We start from the raw sequence: 19,449 nt of genomic DNA on the forward strand, positions 1-19,449 counted from the left end.
CGATAGAAGGGTAACCACGATTTTTATTGTTAAAAACGTTAGCTATGGTCGTATTTTTAGATAAGCGATTCTGAAGATTGAGACGTGTAGATACCCTTTGAACGAGTTTAGTATTTAATATTTTTCCATTTCTAAGCTTCATATTTGTTTTTTGGTATGTAGATTTATTACAAAGGAGCAAAGACTGGCGTCCAGAATATGAACCATCACACAGTAGATTAAATTGTGTAAAAATGATAAAACTGTTCGGCTCAAGACGTCAAATGCTTATTGTCATAAGTTACCCGACAAATTTAACAAAAGATAGGGTATATCAAGGTAGCGACTGACGTCTGACTAAATAGATGAATGGGGCTGAATATTAAAATACTACTTTTTGATAGATATTCCTAAAGTAATGAACATAGAGAAGTGTATTCATGTGGTTTTTTTGTTTAATTGTACTTTAATCATTCTAATCATTTTCTGTGCTTTATTTTGTAATTCATTTGATTGTATAGCTCAAATTTTGGGCACCATGATTGGTAAATAAAAATTATCTTATCTTATCTTAATAAATTATAATATAAATAATAATTAATACTTTATTTAAGAAAGTTCGCCGCTCAATTTCAAAATAAATAGCTTTCCATAACACTAGTATATATCTTATAAACTATATGATATATCTTATAAACTATATGATATATATCTTATAAACTATATAACATATCTAATGAACTATGAGATATATTACAAACTTTATCATATAAGATTGATTGATCTTTGATGTTTAACGCCACTTTTAAGGGAGTACGATACAGTAGCAGGGGCAGATAATAACGTTTTCAAAACTCTTAGTCAGCAACCATTTGATTTTCTGGGGGGGGGGGGGGAGGGGGGCTATGGTTTTTTTTTTGGAAAAAAAAGTTTGTTTCCAGTTTTTGGAGAAAAAAATAATTTGTTTTTGACCCGGAGAAAAAAAAATTGTTTGTTTCACCATTAGCTGCCACTATATGTAATGCTAAAATTGAAAGAAAAAAAATGTTTTCATCTTGTCGCCAAAAAAATAGATTGTTTTTCGCCGAAGGCGGAAAAAAAAGTTTGCGTAGAAAAAAAAAAACATAGTCCCCCCCCCCCCCCCCCCCCCCCCCCCAGAAAATCAAATGGTTGCTGCCTTATTCAAGAAATACTGATAGACACAGAACAGAGTACTGACAGTATAAAATGGAAAGACGGAAGAAGAATTGTGGAGTTTTTTAGTCTGGCACTGAATAACTGCCAAAACTGCACGGCCCAGCGGAATCTGCTCAACGTAGAGAAAGAAAAATTGCAAATAATTAGGGTCTATCTTACTATTCGTTGCTTAAACATGTTAAACTGTAACATGCTGAAAAAACATTTTACCAATAACACAATTCGGAACAAAACGACCTGCAATAGCTAATTATGAGTATTGGTAGCTGCTAAACGTCCAGCGGCAAATATTTAATTGCACATTTATGACATCCAAATGTTATTTAAATGAAACTTAAAGAAATGAGAAAACGTATAATGGCATGAGTTAAATTGCACAAAACAGTTCTTATTATAAAACAAGAAGTACTGCTTATGATTTAAATTTGAAAGATGATTATCTTTTGAATGTAAAAAAAAAAAATCAAAGTACGTCGGGACCTTTTAAAGTTGACGATACGGTATCGGTTTTGTCATTGTTGAAGGATATACTGTTGTCAATTTATGGTATCGCCTCACTTAATTTATAGTTGGTTCACATTTTTTCATGTCAATAATGTTGTCTATCCTCTTACAGTACATGAAGCAATTTAGAACTAATGTCGGACGGAGATGCACCTTTATACTTCTATCAGATTTTCTTTATTGCCGTACATCTGACAAAGCAATCTACCAGAATCCTTTTCTATAGTCTTTTTTTTTTATTATGAAAAGGTTTCTGTCCAAATTTCGTTTCGTAAATGTTAAGAACAAATATTTTTCCTTTTTATGATTAACCATCTTATAAATTTTTATGATAAGTATACCCCAATTTTTTTCTTTTGCAATCAATCAAGTACTGTTTCAAGAACACTCCGCCAAAATTTCAGGAAATAATCAACGATCAAATTTTTTCTGCACTTCCGAAAAGACGCAAAAATATGGTCATTTTCTTTATTTCGGATATAGCAATCTAAATCCGGAACACGATGATTTGATTTAACCTTAAACTTGTTTCAGAATGTTGATGCCATGGATCAAGGGAATATTTTACAAAAAATCCGGTTAAGTTATGACTTTTCGTTCAAAAGTATTGTTACTTTCTTTAAAAGTCATAATTTATGAATTTTTAGGGAATTTCTTCCAAATATGCAAATTTCGAACCAGATTATCTCAAAAAGTAAGTCATGAAGGTACTTTTTTCTTTGCATATTTGAAAAGTACACATTGAAATTGACCTTCTATCAAAATTTTAAGAAAAAATCAACGAGGGATCTCTACTGTATCGTATGCCCTTAAGCACCGCATTTGTCACTCCTGTGAAATGGACGAATCCGAAACGAGGATCAACAGACATTGCCCCTGTAAAAGGTGTCAGACAAAATCACTGTCTATCCAACCAAATTTTGCAATTTTCACAGCATTTTTAGTATTTTACATAAGTTTAACTTTATAGAAACCAGATATATCCTGATTTGTACATGTATCACATTTCTATATGCCAATTATCAACTAATTTGTAAGAAAAACACTGCCTTTCGGAAGCCAGTCATATTCTACTAAAAATAAACCCTGGTTTTCTGGAAATCTTAAACTAATATACCACGGAGCCTATTATTCCTCACTCAAAATGCAAACTAAAGACAAGTAGAATTTGGCCTTAAATGGTAGAAATATATTTCTCCTTTACCAAAAGTTTCATTTCTGCAAATTTCCTGGTTAGTTTAAGTAAACAACGACATCAAAAACGCTATTTTTGTTAGTTTAAACAATATTTTATTCAAAAAGTGCATGAAATATATTTATACAAATATAAATACAGGGATTCGGAAACAAGAAAAACTTATATATATTTTTGTTAGAGTATGGCTACTTTTACATACGTTCTGAATTAGTGGCTTGACACCTATATTTCTAATAAAATGCGAAACATAAAATGAATATCATGGATTTCTAGAAATTTAGACAATATTTCCCTGTCATGTATCATAACTTCGGCTAACTGTTTCCTTGCGTATACAAATTGTTACTATTTGATTTACATGAGATGGTACACATTATTGAAATTGGTATAAGAATTGTTCAGTACTATTTAAGAATTACAAAATAAATGCTAATAATATCAAAAAACATAATCTTTCACTTGTTTGTGTATTTACAGTTGTATTTCTTATGCAAATTTTATGATAAGTAAAACAAATGGGATGTAATTGACAAAAAAAAAGACAAATATGTTTATATTAAAACAAAGGACGAAGATTTGAACAATTACAGGTCATTGTGCGACCTTCAACATTGATCAAACATATTAAGCTATAAAAGATCACGGTATGACAAACCGAAAATAATTCAAAAGAAAAAACAAACACACAACAAACAACAAGGTTTATATAATAACCGAATGAACGAACAACAAATATCTCAGTTACAAAGCAACAACCACTAGATAACATGTTACTGACTTTGCAGACTTATAAAAGGGGCAAGATTACATTTGTAGCACTCCCGTTAGCCTGTTAAGTAACCCAAGTTAATAGATATACATCAATGAATATTTCTAAGTTATACATGTACCCACTTAAATTTAAACAGAATTTAAAAAAAGATCGTTCAATGATATATGTAGAGATTGAAAATTCCAACTGAAACCATGCATCAATGGTATTTTCTTTATCTGCACATTATTATTTCCCGCTATAATTATACAAGGAAAAGGTGTATGACTATGAGGAAGATTTACTACACATTCATGATATATAAATATGATTAAATCAACTCTCGTGACAGATTTTATTCGATTTATAATTTGGATATCGTAGTTTATTAATGTGAAATCTATGTGATTCTGGAACGACAGCTTCAGGAGGTCTTTGAAATTACTTCTATAGCATCTTTATTTTGTTGTTTGGATCGGTAAGTTTGATGATCGTCATGATACGTGATTGGGAGATAGCATCTTTATATGGACACAAAAAGTATATATATATAAAGTATATATAATAGCATGGGTTCGAATCCCGGCGAGGGAAGAACCAAAAATTTGCGAAAGCAAATTTACAGATCTAACATTGTTGGGTTGATGTTTAGACGAGTTGTATATACATTATGTACACAGCCATGTATCACCATCATTGATGGCGATCCGATGGATACATCTGTTGTAGGGTTGTCACTGACTCAGACGTACTTATGAATATAATTATTTTCTGTGACTGTATCTTACATTAATTTGTAGGATCCTTTACTATAGATAATTTAGCTGATCTGTAACAATAACATCTTCATGCCTTATATATCATGTACTGTAGTACGCCGCTAGATTAAAACTGACGTGGAAAGGTAACACATGCCCACCGAAAGCTCTTTTTTTGAGAGCCCAGGTGGTCGTGTGGTCTAGCGGGACGGCTGCAGTGCAGGCGATTTGGTGTCACGCCATCACAATAGCATGGGTTCGAATCCCGGCGAGGGAAGAACCAAAAATTTGCGAAAGCAAATTTACAGATCTAACATTGTTGGGTTGATGTTTAGACGAGTTGTATATACATTATGTACACAGCCATGTATCACCATCATTGATGGCGATCCGATGGATACATCTGTTGTAGGGTTGTCACTGACTCAGACGTACTTATGAATATAATTATTTTCTGTGACTGTATCTTACATTAATTTGTAGGATCCTTTACTATAGATAATTTAGCTGATCTGTAACAATAACATCTTCATGCCTTATATATCATGTACTGTAGTACGCCGCTAGATTAAAACTGACGTGGAAAGGTAACACATGCCCACCGAAAGCTCTTTTTTTGAGAGCCCAGGTGGTCGTGTGGTCTAGCGGGACGGCTGCAGTGCAGGCGATTTGGTGTCACGATATCACAATAGCATGGGTTCGAATCCCGGCGAGGGAAGAACCAAAAATTTGCGAAAGCAAATTTACAGATCTAACATTGTTGGGTTGATGTTTAGACGAGTTGTATATACATTATGTACACAGCCATGTATCACCATCATTGATGGCGATCCGATGGATACATCTGTTGTAGGGTTGTCACTGACTCAGACGTACTTATGAATATAATTATTTTCTGTGACTGTATCTTACATTAATTTGTAGGATCCTTTACTATAGATAATTTAGCTGATCTGTAACAATAACATCTTCATGCCTTATATATCATGTACTGTAGTACGCCGCTAGATTATAACTGACGTGGAAAGGTAACACATGCCCACCGAAAGCTCTTTTTTTGAGAGCCCAGGTGGTCGTGTGGTCTAGCGGGACGGCTGCAGTGCAGGCGATTTGGTGTCACGATATCACAATAGCATGGGTTCGAATCCCGGCGAGGGAAGAACCAAAAATTTGCGAAAGCAAATTTACAGATCTAACATTGTTGGGTTGATGTTTAGACGAGTTATATATATATATATATATATAAGTGCCTATAAATAGCAGCACATGACATACAAATCTATGGGAGTGTGGATTAATCAGTATAGAGATTAATTCAATTACACAAATAAAATTATAGATTGCCTAACAATGTAATTTTAACACACTATTTAGTATGTAAATATAAGAATGTTTAAAATATTTACAAAATGATGAAAATAAACGCAATATTTCGCTAGACCAACTAGCTTTATCAAGCGTGCATCTATCCAGGTGAAATCGGATGTAGATGATAAGAAACTTTTGCAGCTCAACGTCTGTGTTGCACTGAACTGCCTTCAAAATAAGAAAATTTTGCAGCTCAATGTATATGACCTCTTGCATTTAGCTGCTTTGAAAATAAGAAAATTTTGCAGCTTAATGTACATGTTGCACTTGGATTTAGCTACTTTAAAAATACATAATTGGTAGTTGAAGTTAGCAACGTCCATTGGCCAATATTACGGGATAAAAAGGACGATGCTTTGTTTTAAATTATTCTTTATCTTTCCTGTATCTTTTTTCGTCTTTTTCGTTAAGACCATCAGGTTCTAAAGTGTGGAGTTGGTGGATCCAAAAGTTTTCTCTTCTCCTTCTCGCCGTGGTGTCCCATTCGGTGTTGATTTCTATAATTTGGAAAGTGACATTATCAAAAGGATGTTTCGTTGAACGAAGATGTCTTGTGAGAGGACAGTTTTTGTTGGTTTTGTACGATGAACGATGGTTATTGAGCCGAATATTAAATTTGTCCATTGTTTCTCCCACATACTGAATGCCACAAGTGTCACATGTTAATATATAAATTGAGTTCTCCGTTTTACAGTTGGAATTAGAGTAGATGGTATAATTTTGTTTAGTAACGGAGCTGATGAAAGAACTGCTTGTATTGGCAGCTTTACAACACAAACAATTCCTTCGACCACATTGTTTGTAGCAACCGGGCGATGGATTAGGCTGCTTGGTTAATACAGATGTCACTAATTTGTCACGGATGTTTTTAGGTCTTCTGAAGGCCATGACTGGTGGTGAAGAAAATACTTTTTTTAGATTTAAATCATTTTCTATAATTTTCCAATGCTTCTGAACAATGGATGACATATTTTTAAAATCATTTTTAAAATTATATGCATATATACATATATATGCATATAAATATTGCAAAACAATGCGTCTAATGATGACATAAAAGTAAACTATTTTACAGTATCAAATTTTATTTAATTAATGTAGAGCAGATGTCTATTTCTAGGCATCCCTTCTGGGTATGTTGTTTACAAATCCTTTTTTGTTGAACTGGACCAAAAGACCAAGTGAGCTTTTCGCATCACTTGGCGTCCGTCGTTGTCATTGTCCATCATCGTCGTCGTTAACTTGTACACAAATCTTCTACACTGAAATTAATTGGCCAAATCTAACCACACTGGACCACAATCATCATTGAGTTTTAAAATGTGTCCGAAGGCCCCGTCGCAAACCAAGATACATGTAGCCCACATGGCTAAGTACTGAACATAGAGATAAAATGCAACCGTTATAAATAGAGATAATCGGACAAAGCAGAAATGTTTAGAATGTTGAGTTTAACAAATTGTTTATAAATGAAAACTGTCACTTCTTATAGGGATAATTGCCCATAAATGACAAATTTTATCATATTTTTTCCTTTTTGCCTAATATTTTGAAAACTATATAGATACAGAGAATCATTCATTTGCAAAAATGGTCAACAAAATTCCACAAATATGTCTAATGGTTGAAATTGTTAGAGATATTTGCCCTTTGATCATGATGATATATTATCCATTTTTTTGCTTTTCCACCGTATATATATATATATATATATATAATTATTATGATAAATGTAACAGTCACTGTAGCTACATAAATACTTCAATTCAATAAGCAAAAAATGATTAGAAAGACGTGGTCTACTAACAAGTAATTTTCTGACAGTAACTGGGCAAATTCCTGTTCTTAAAATATAATTGTTCCAAATGAGGATGTTTGGAAGTCAGTTTTTATTGCCTTGTTTCATAGAAGTGGCCAATCCATTGATAATTCACATAATGAAAATCACCAGCCCAGTATTTAAATTGAAAACTTCCAAACATATTTGAAATCTATTTTTAGAATTCTATCTTTAAAAACCTTCCGTAAACCAAACAATTTGACACATGATCGATCAATAACATAAACAAACATGAAGATCAATAACATTTTAAGAAAATGTGTATTGTCTATTTATGTTTTCTTATCTTTTCAATAACTTGATTATTTATAAAAGCTATTGAAGAAACTGCAAACTTTGGAGTACAAATTAAAATCAATGGAAGTTACTGTACATGTATGATAATTATCAACATAAAATATATATCTGTATATCCGTTGTAACGTCCTATATTGTTAGCACGTTAATACTTATGAAAGTGAAAATTTCCATATTTTAAGTATTTAGTTTATTAGGAATAAAAGTTGAATGTACTGAGAAGTAAAATGGATTGTCCTAAACATATTTTTAAAGTCAAGATTATTTACAATAGAAACTTTTCAAAAGATTATTAAATGTTTTATTTCATATCTAATCCCAATATTGTAGGATAGTAACTACTGTCGACATGACTGTCCATTCAAAGTTGATGGGTTGTTCTGGTGAATATTTCAATACTTTTGGCAATGATGATGATGCTGGATGTTACCAGGAGTCAAAATATGATAAATTATCTCAAGAAACGAACATTTCGACTAAAAGCAATAAATCAGTTCGTAGAAACCATCATAATCCAGCTTTTGATTTGGCAGTTAGAACAATAACACGTCTTTCAAACCAAAAACATTTTGAACTCATGCCGGAATACCATTGCGAAAATTTCAGGACAAGTGCCAAAAGGAAAACACGGGTCATACAACCGAGGAGAATTTTAAACAATAAAAAAAGTAGGAATACATCTAAGTGTTTAACATACGTTTACGACCAATTCTCGCTAGAAACACTAACTCATCCTTTGGAAACGCACCAACAGCGCTCATATTCATTCACAAATTGGTCTAAACCCGAACGATGGCCACTAGAACTTGTAAATGCTGGGTTTTTTTCTTTGGGAGATGATTTAAAGTTACAATGTTCTTATTGTGGAATCAATACAGATGTAAGGGATTGGAAGGCTACTGACAAAGCACTTGATAAACATGCAGAACTTAATCCAAATTGTCACTTTCTTAAAGATACCGGTTATTTTTTCAAATCACGTATAAATGAGGATAAGAATTCGAGAGATACAATTCACATGGACAATCCAGATTTGACCGTTGAAAATGATATAAATGGTCCGTCATATTGTATTAAAGAAAACTTGAAACACAATGATTCCTTACATCCACCAAAAGGAATAGTTTTTAAATATCCACAGTATGCTTTTTTGGAAGTTCGATTGAAGACATATGACAAATGGAAATTTGGAGAAAAACAGATTCCTAGGAATCTATCAGAAAGTGGATATTTCTATACGGGGGAGGGTGATATTGTTCGTTGTTTCTGTTGTGACTTGGGATTGGCTGAATGGGATGTTTCGGATGATCCATGGACGGAACATTCCCGACACAGCCCAAAATGCTGGTTTCTACTTCACGAAAAAGGAAAAGATTTTGTAGAAAAGATCCAGACAGAGTGGCGTAAGGTAGGAATATATGCATGTACAATGTAAATATTAAAGCACTCTGTGAATGAAATTAATTTATGATTCCATGTATTATTTTGCATGATGTAAAGCTTTGCTGAATATTTCTGCTTCAACATTTATGAACAGACGGACCGAAGGGAAAGACACTTAATATTTTAATTTAAAGATAATAAGACGTTGTTTGATAGCAAATGAATCACCACTACTGACCAAATGCAGTTACAGTCAACAACTAAAGGACACTTTAAGACCTTCAACAACGAGATCGTATAATGAGCTTGATATATAAGAGTCCGAAATGGCAAAATTCAATGTAAAATATCTTCAAACGAGAAAACAAACGGCTTGATTTATTTACAAAACAATAAAAGAAAAACAAATATGATTAACAGCAACAAACAACAATCACTAAATTACAGGCTCCATACTTGGGACAGGCACATACATAATGTAACTGGATTAAATATGTTTACTGGAGACGAACCCTTACTGGTATTGGATTTTATGGTCAAATATTAAAATATTTAAGTAAATTTACTCTCTTGTAAACTGCATTATAGTTTAATGGTATAGCTTTTTAGAAGCGATGAGTCTCCAATCATAAAATGCAATCAATTGTTATAGATATATAATCCTAAGCATGCAGCGTATGACGACAAACTATCTAGAATGGCTACCTTTGAAGGCGTTTGGCGAAGTGATATTGAACAGACATCAGAGATGCTGGCTGATGCCGGCTTCTTTTATGAAGGTAATAACAAATAAGTAGAGTACTAGTGTTGGTCAAGGTTGAACGATACTGATGATACAAGTTAACACACATATAGGTAGCATGGTAATATTTGCATTCCAGAATTGCGGTTGCTCTTTTGTGTACCCTACTTAAGTCAGTGTATCTGAACAGTGTGTTTAGTCAATGTATCTGAACAGTATGATTGGACAAAAATACAGTATCAACGGAACATACTTTCCCAAACTGAGGGATGAATCTGGTGTAGAAAAATATGAAATAATGTTACATGCAGATGAAAATGAGCTTTTGAGATTTTTTTAAAATGTTGTATTCACTGCACAATAAAAGACCTAAAAGCACTAGTAGCCTTATGTTTTGAAAGATAGCAAAAAAGTAAACAGTCATGATACATATTCAAATTCATTTCTGATTTTAAAAGGAAAGTACTTCAGTTAACTTTGAATGTAGATTTTTTGGCAGTCTTTGAAAATGGTGAAAATTTTAAAAAAGCTATCATTATCTCTCATGGGCCAGGAAATACTACCGTGTCACCTATACACTCATACGGAGACTTAATCCGTATCTGTATCACTAAGTACCGTAATGAACATCTCTACACTTAAAGAAATAACAAACGTTTAAGGAATTGAATATTACAGTATTGATACAAAATGTCAGAAAGAATTTGCTGCATCAACCTCCCTGACTTGTGTGACCCCTTTAATGGCAAAGTATATCAGTCAATCAGCTGTGGCGGTGTGAGAAAAATACATAAGATAAGAAACCGTATTGTCATTTCAAAATATTATGTTTCTTCATGCAGTGATGTGCGATACCAAATATTAAAGAGGGTGGTAAAAAAGGGGGGGGGGGGTGTGTGCTTGCACGAATAAACCGTGAAATAAGACATAATTTCACGTTGAACGTGAAATAATTTCTGTGATGAACGTTGCACGAAAAATAAATACTTTTATTTGAACCTTTTGTGACTGAGTCACTGTCTTTTTGTATATATATTAACTCTTTGTTTTACTTGATATTCCCGATTTAGTATACACATTTATGATATAATTGGTTTACAGCTTTTAAAAAAGTATTTTTTGACGATCCCTGCCAAGTGTTTGAATTTTATTTGAAAAATACCGAGCACGCAAAATAAGACTTTGAAAATCACGATGCACGTAAAATTAAATAAGCAGAACACGTTGAACGAGGCACCCGTCTTGCACGACTGAACGTCAAATAAAAAAGTAAAAACACGTTGAACGTCAAATAAAAAACGGCGATCACGTTGCACGAAAATAACCCTTTACCACCCTCATTAAAGTATTAAAAGGAACTTAAAAAACTTCTATCCTATAATAACACAAACAAAAGCCTGCAAATGTAAGTCTACACATCAGTGCTTATGTATTTGTTCAGCAGGAGTGAGGTTTAGGCTTGATGTTATAAATGTTCTTGTCACTTGATTTAAAAATCCCCACTTGAATACATTGTCTCAATTTTACATTAAAAAATTACATTTAAAAATGTATTAAGAATTTCCAGAACCACTGACTTTACGCGAATACAAATACGAATACTTTATGAAACGCAATTAAACATAAATAACAGAATATTAACCTTGTGTAATACATTAAACATAAAACACATCACTACTACATTTACATATTTAGTCACTGGAGTGCAAATTTTTCTTTTATTTCAAAGCAATTTTTAGTTCTGATAAATCTTGACCCCTATATATTTTTTTAAACACCTGTGCATTTACTTTAAAAATGACCAATTACTCAAAGTTCTTTCTTCTCTAGGTGAAGAAGACACTGTCCGCTGTCACTATTGTGACGGAGGACTACGTAATTGGGAACCAGGCGACGTCCCATGGGAGGAACATGCACGATGGTTTCCATTCTGTAAATTTGTAATCAAAATGAAAGGCCGAGAGTTTATAGACGAAATTAAAGCTAAATATGAAGTAAGTGTCACTTATAACAGACTGAGAATAGTCATTTAATCAACATGAATACGTTTTCCTTTCAGTTTGTCTTCAATTGTCATAGAGGAAAATGTTAAGAAAAATATTTTAAATGGCCTAACTGTACTAGTGGTTATTTTCTAAGAACAAGGAGGATATATTTTAACAGGAATTAATATCAGCTTAAAATGTTAAATTTTGTTTGGTTTCTGTTTCCGATGATTTACATGTTACTATATATACACAGTAAACAATAATGGCTTTTTCAGGCACATTATGCATGATGTTCCACTTACGTTTTATGACAATAAGACATACAGTGAGTCATATTATTTCCCAACTATTGAGTTTAAAGTATTAGTCATAGTTTTACTATTGTCAAATTTATTTGTAGACTTCCGCTCAAACAGAAACACAGGAACCCACAACTGAAACTTGTAAGTTATTTTATATGTTTGTATAACTATATATATATATATAGAGATTCTACCACTTCATCGAGTGTAATACGATATTTATACACTCGAGACAGTTAAATTTTCAAATTTAAAACGCGAGGCTTGCCCGAGCGTTTTAAATGTTTAAAATTTAACTGTCGAGAGTGGATAAATATCGTATTACACGAGATTTGGTGGTAGAATCTGTTTCTCTAATGATTTTCTAACATTATGCAGGTAAACTTATACCTTCTTTTCCAATGATCTGCAAAAAGATGTGTTCTTTCTATGTGACGTCATCAGGCATGGTCGCCTTTTCATGCCGTCACAATAGGAATTTCAGAGGAAAGCAAGACAATTCGACGTCATAATCGGATTTTAACCAACGAAGTACTGAGATCAAACGAACCACACGTTGATTACATTTTTATACAAAGGGTGCAGAAAGGGATAAAAAAACGAAGAATTAGAGAAATATATATATATATATGTAACTTTTTGTTATTTGTATCGTTGAGTTGCTAACTCGTTATTGTGTAACCAACGACTCTAATTGAGATTTTTAGTCTTATTATCCTGAAGATGATCAGATGACTCGCAGAACAACATTTCTTTGAACAAAACCTTGAATCGCCACCACATAAAGTAACTTAACAACAAAAGCGATCATTCAGATTCAGGAATATTAAATTAAACGCGGTTGACACCATCCACATGTGATACTTTTTTGAACTGACATTAGCTTGTACATTTTGATAGATATAACTTGAAGAGTTCTAGATTACTCAAAAGAAATGTAATCGATGATTTTATGTTTGTGAAAGTTAATCATGAAACAAGCAGGATCTTCATATTTTTATATATAAAAAGCTTGATTATGGGATAAATAAAACATAAAAATAAGTTTGTATCTTTGATTTGGAACAGGTTAAAGCCAACACAATGTCATACCCCTGTTGATTTAAAAAAAAGTTGGCAAAGTTTGGTGTGGGATAGCTTATATATAGAATAATTAGAAGATGTTGCACAATTACAAAAGTGACCACGTTAAATCTAAGTTTGAAGGATAACTACAGGTCACTGTATGTCCTTCAACAATGAGCAAAAGCATACCGCATAGAAAGCTTTAAGATGCCACAATGCAAAACAGAGAAAACTAACGGCTTGATTTATACTGACATAATAAATGGAAGCTTTTATGACAAAAAACAACGAACGACAAAACTATATTTATAGGTTACACTCTACTAGCTTTGGAAAGACACACGAAGAATCCATGTAATAACAGCAAAACAATGATATCAACTAGAACGGGGTTGCAACAAGCCACAAAATTATATAGCACAAACTTTTATTTAATACAAAAAAAAATTGGACAGATCTAAGAGTTCTCACTGATAACGAAAGCTAGTTATAAGCCCGAATTAAAAAAAATTATCCAGGTTTGAATATCAATCAGTACTCATCCAACAGATAAATTATACATTTCATGAACAAGTGTTTTCCTTATTTTTTGTAGCAATTCGAAACGGAGAGATCGTCAAATCTATGCTTGATATGGGATTTCAAATGAAAGATATGATATATGCAGCTAATGAGTACACAAAACACGAAGGTAGCAAAACGATTCAAAATATACATTTTATTTTATCTAGGCACAACAATCCATTGACATCAAACAAGGAAAACTACATCTTATATTAGAATTTCATGCAACTTACCTAACTGAACGTCGATGGGACATGTATCAAAATGTCTATCCACATTGAAATATATGGTCTCGATTCATACTATTTTCTTAATTTTGTTGTTGATGTGAGAGTAACTCATTAACAGGAAAAAGCTCATACAGGAGAGTAAATGTCAGGTTACAATAGTTTATAGGTGTTACATTATTTTAGAAAAGATACAGATCAAGCTGAAAACAATAATTGAGGGAATTGCACGAAATCCAAAAGCAGCTTGTGAAGCCAAGAATGAATATACATGATATTATAGTCTAATAGGTTTTTAATTTGATGTAAGGGACACAAATCAATGTTCATCTTCTCAAAATGTTGACAGAGCATTTAGCACAATGGAAAATACATAATAAAAAAGAAGATAATGTAATTTGCTATCTACTACAAATCTTAAATAATAGTTCATGAAAATACTAAAATAATATACTATAAGAATATAGGTACTTTTTGAAGTTGCGCATTTTAGTCATGACTAATTGTCGATATCTACTACATTGAGAGATTTGCATGTAAGTGAAACCAATAATGTCATGATTGAAAAAAAACCACTATAATTGTAATAAGATGATATGAAAATAAACAATCTGACATTGCAATAGTTCTTTATTGCTTAGTTTTAAAAGTAGTTCTGCATTAACATCGAACATGTAAAAAATCAGAAGAAAACAAAATAAACTGAACAATTCAAATGTCTGTAAATAAATGAAACAGTATAACACTCACAACTAAGCATATTTACTTTGCACAGGTTTTGTTTATAAAATAGAAAACACATGTTAACATTTGTTTTGAAATCGTTGTAGGAAACATTCATTACAATACAGAAGACTTGTGTAGAATTTTAATTGAAAGACAAGAAACAGAAAAGCTAAAACTACAGTTTGGAGGTAAATTATCACAATCATTATGGTTTTTTAATGGTGTACAACATATTTGATTTTATCCCTACTTTAAAAAAAAGTCTATGACTTTAAGCAATAGCTTGTAAACATCATTGAAATACTTAATACTCAATAAAAAAGGTTTAATTCCATAGAGTAAACCCACATACAGGCTTTCCCTTTTCACAAATTTGACCTACCGATTTAGACGATTTACCGGATTTGTAATAACATAAGCAACACGACGGGTTCCACATGTGGAGCAGGATCTGATCACCCTTCCTGAGCACCTGCAATCTCCCCAAGTTTTAAATGGGGTTCATGTTGCTCAGTCTTTTGTTTTCCTTGTTGTGTCCTTTGTACTATTAATTGTCTGTTTGTTTTTTTTAATTTTAGCCATGGTGGTGTCAGTTTATTTTCAATCAATGAGTGACTGTCCCTCAAGTATCTTTCGTTCCTCTTTTAAGAAACTTAGTTATAGTAAATTGCCATTTCTAACAAAGAGTATCTGATTTTTGCTGTAATTTCTGTTTTATTGACATAGAATAGACTATTTTCTTATTACCGACTTTTACTCCGGACTGGATTCTTTTTGGCAGGTTAGCAAAACAGGGGCGAAAGATACCAGAAGAACAGTAAAACTTATAAATCGAAAAAAACTGACAACGCCATGGCTTAAAATGAAAAAGACAAACAGACAAATAACAGTGCACAAAAAACAACAGAGAGAACAGAAGACTGAGAAACATAAACCCCACTTAAACTTGGATAGATCTCAGGTGCTCCGGATGGGTAAGCAGTACCTGCTCCACATGTGGCACCTGTTGTGTTGCTCATGTTATTACGAATCCGGTTAATTGTCTTATTCGATAGATCGCATTCATGAAAAGGGAAGGAGATTGTAGTAACTACGTAAGAAACAGATCCGATATCATCTGTGAAACGGTTATTCCATAATAGTCAACCAACGCGTGATGACATCCGTAAAGTTTACGAAGGGATTATTTCAACTTCACTATTTGGAACTCTTGGTTTAGTAGCTTCCTAGTGACCAGCAACGTAGGACATTACGGTTAAGTAATATCAATTTTGAGAAATAAAACCAAGAGTAGTATCGGTGCAATTGATGCAAATTTTAATTACTTTAAAAGACATAATGTTTATAGCGAAGCGTTTTAGTTCTTCGCGAGTTAAAACTTCTGTACGGTTATGACAACGTATCAATTGAAAACGTCTATATTGTTTTCATTTGATATTAGAACTTGTACTAAATAAAATTGAGAAAGGAAATGGAGAATGTGTCAAAGCGACTACAACCCGACCATAGAGCAGACAACGGCCGAAGGCCACCGATGGGTCTTCAATGTAGCGAGAAACTCCCGCAACCGTAGGCGTCCTTTATTTATTAGAAAGGAGCAAAGACTGGCGTCCAGAATATGCACCAGCACACAGTAAATTGAATAATGTAAAAATGAGAACACTGTTTGGCTAAAGACGTCAAACGCTTTTTGTCATAAATTACCCGACAAATGTAACAAAAGATAAGGTATATCAAGGTAGGGACTGACGTCTGAACTAGTATTTGTAATCATTGCTGTATAACTATAATATTTCCTTATTTGTCTTATTCAAATTCATAATTTCTGACATTACAGAATTGTCAATTGATGAAAATCAAAACGAAGAAGGTACGTTTATCGTTAAAGGTCACCTGTACACAATGAAAATAAACACACCAAACATGGAAAAAGATAACAAACATACAAACACACAAACAATAAAAGGACGATCGTAAATTTGAAAATGGACTTATTACATGATAACAATATATGTTGAAATATGAAACAGTGACAACACAAACCCAATATAAAAAAGATGTGGATTGATTGCCAATGAGACAACTGTCCACAAGAGACCAAAATGACACAGACATTAACAACTATAGGTCATCGTACGGCTTCATCAATGAGCAAAGCCTATACCGCATAGTCAGCTATAAAAGGCCCCGATATGACAATGTAAAACAATTCAAACGAGAAAACTAATGGCCTTATTTATAAAAAAAAAATGAACGAAAAAAAAATATTTAACACATAAACAAACGACAACCACTGAATTACAGGCTCCTGACTTGGGACAGACACATACATAAATAATGTGGCGGTGTTAAACATGTTAGTGGGATCCAAACCCTACCCCTAACCTGGGACAGTGGTATAACAGTACAACATCAATACTACAAGGTTAGACAATTAACAAAAACGAAACCGAATAAATGTTAAAAACACTCTGCAAACAACATAGCTATACAACAATTAATGCATAGAACATTACGTTATCATTCATCACATATATATATAACAGCAACAAAAAAAAAAGACAAAACAAAAATCAACAATAAAATAACATAACCAACATACAAAAACAATAGAAATGTTATTATTTACAATGGGAAAATACTGAATGCGGTACATGAGATCATCTGAAACAGATACGAGGACGGCCTTTGTTAGCCTTGTATTATTTTTAATTTTATTTTTTTTTGTGTACAGTTTGGAGTTTAGTATGGCGTTCATTATCACTGAACTAGTATATATTTGTTTAGGGGCCAGCTGAAGGACGCCTCCGGGTGCGGGAATTTCTCGCTACATTGAAGACATGTTGGTGACCTTCTGCTGTTGCCTGTTCTATGGTCGGGTTGTTGTCTCTTTGACACATTCCCCATTTCCATTCTCAATTTTATTAATGTATAAGAAACAGTTCAAGTAATGTTGAACAACATGATATTGTAACATCGATACGTATATTGAGGATTGATCCTATGCGCGAATTGGATATTTCCTTAGTACTATATCAAAGAAGTTTCGTCATATTGGTACATATCGTGTTCTCTCTGAGTTTTTTGTGTGCATTTAAATAGGTCCCAACATTGGACATAAATAATTAAAACGTAACTGCATCAAATTTGACTGGGTGTAATATGAAAAATGTAACCATACCAACTTAGAAACTTTGTTAATTTAACGACAGTAAACTACGTGTATATCTCGCGGAACAATATTAAATGAAAACATAACAACTTTAATTGTTTTATTTTACTTTTTACTAAGATATTCGATATTAGTTGATTGTTAATTGTGTTAACCTTTAACAACAGTAGAATATAGATGGACAAACAAAGAGGCACCATTTAAAACATACACATAGAGAACAAATATACATATATGTGGAGAAATTTGTATTATGTTCTAGTCAACAAGAAACGAAAGATCTAATACAATGTATGTTCAATACCGTACTAAGATAATACATTGCTCAATTTGTCGTATGTTATCTTAATGCGAAAGGCAAACTTTTTATTTCTTCAATTATTGATCTCTGGTGGGAAGTTTTCTCATTGTCAACCATACCACATCTGGTTATATACTTGTTTTTATTCTTTTAATAATTTGCGTGGAATTGTTTCATTGGACACTGTTTTCCTTTTCGCTATATTTTCTGATAAGTTTGAGCTTAAATTTGCATCTGTTATTTTTATTACATTTGTATATAGTGAACAAGACTATTAGACTAGCAATTCAAAGGCGCTAGTTTTTTCGTTTGAATTGTTTTACATTTGTCAGTTTGGCACCTTTTCTAACTGGCAATGCAGTATGGGCTTCTCTCATTGTTGAGGGCCGTAAGGTGACCTACAGTTGTTAACTTCCATGTCATTTGATCTCTGTTAAGAGTGTTGTTTTCTGGCATTAATACCGCATCTCCTTATTTTCATGATAAGAGACTGAGCAGAATTTTATAGAATTCAAACACCAAAATAAAATGAAAATTCCTTCAAAAATGATTTAACATCAAAACTTCTTACAGATCCAGTGAAAGTCAGAGAAGTCAACAAAGAGCTAAAGAAAAATATGATGTGTATAAGATGTGAAAAAACTACCAAGTCAATACTGTTTGTCGAGTGTGGACACAGAGTAACTTGTGAAACCTGCGCGAACGATGTGGATTACTGTCCATACTGCGACGTTAAAATCAAAACCAGATTGAAAACCTATCTTTCATAGCATAAATTAATGAATAGTTTTCATCTTTGGTCTAATAAATTCGTTATTGTAACTCCATCATATAGTTGTTCAACTCATAAACCATGATTGTGAATAAAAAAAAGGATATCATATTTTACATTTTTTTTATTGAAAATGTAAAATTTATATAGAAAATAATGAATGAACTGTATTTAAAAATCATTACTTTTTATGCATTATTATGAAAACAAATAGTTCATACATTCACAAATATCAAATATAAATGTCACTTATCTTTTCTGAGGTTAATTATAGAAAAATACTGATAGCATTAATTTTGCAAATAACATATCTTG

The 19,449-nt window shown here is 32.6% G+C and overlaps 2 protein-coding genes across 3 annotated transcripts in view; one reads left to right on the forward strand and one right to left on the reverse strand.

The window, feature by feature from the left end:
• The window catches only part of LOC139493237 (CAAX prenyl protease 1 homolog), a 256,843-nt gene that overhangs the window by 11,057 nt on the left and 226,337 nt on the right, over nt 1-19,449 (reverse strand). The window lies entirely within an intron of this gene.
• On the forward strand, nt 3,884-19,246 carry LOC139493225 (putative inhibitor of apoptosis). 2 transcript variants are annotated; one of them, XM_071281448.1, is made up of 9 exons: nt 3,884-4,107; nt 8,223-9,300; nt 9,928-10,054; nt 11,848-12,011; nt 12,406-12,448; nt 13,968-14,063; nt 14,994-15,077; nt 16,727-16,759; nt 18,936-19,246. In XM_071281448.1, exons 2-9 carry the CDS (start codon nt 8,242-8,244, stop codon nt 19,130-19,132), a joined length of 1,803 nt encoding a protein of 600 aa, XP_071137549.1. In that variant the 5' UTR covers nt 3,884-4,107; nt 8,223-8,241; the 3' UTR covers nt 19,133-19,246. The 2 variants fall into 2 exon arrangements, with proteins under 2 accessions (XP_071137549.1, XP_071137548.1); XM_071281447.1 differs by lacking the exon at nt 3,884-4,107 and having other exon boundaries at nt 7,844-9,300.

The sequence above is a fragment of the Mytilus edulis genome, chromosome 10, assembly GCF_963676685.1.
Source record: "Mytilus edulis chromosome 10, xbMytEdul2.2, whole genome shotgun sequence".
NCBI classification, from domain to species: Eukaryota; Metazoa; Mollusca; class Bivalvia; order Mytilida; family Mytilidae; genus Mytilus; species Mytilus edulis.

Coding starts and splice junctions, on each gene's coding strand:
- LOC139493225 (XM_071281448.1), top strand. CDS start 8,242: ATGACTGTCCATTCAAAGTTGATGGGTTGTTCTGGTGAATATTTCAAT. Junction 10,055..11,847: donor TGCCGGCTTCTTTTATGAAG/GTAATAACAAAT, acceptor TTTCTTCTCTAG/GTGAAGAAGACACTGTCCGC. Junction 12,012..12,405: donor AAATTAAAGCTAAATATGAA/GTAAGTGTCACT, acceptor ATTTATTTGTAG/ACTTCCGCTCAAACAGAAAC.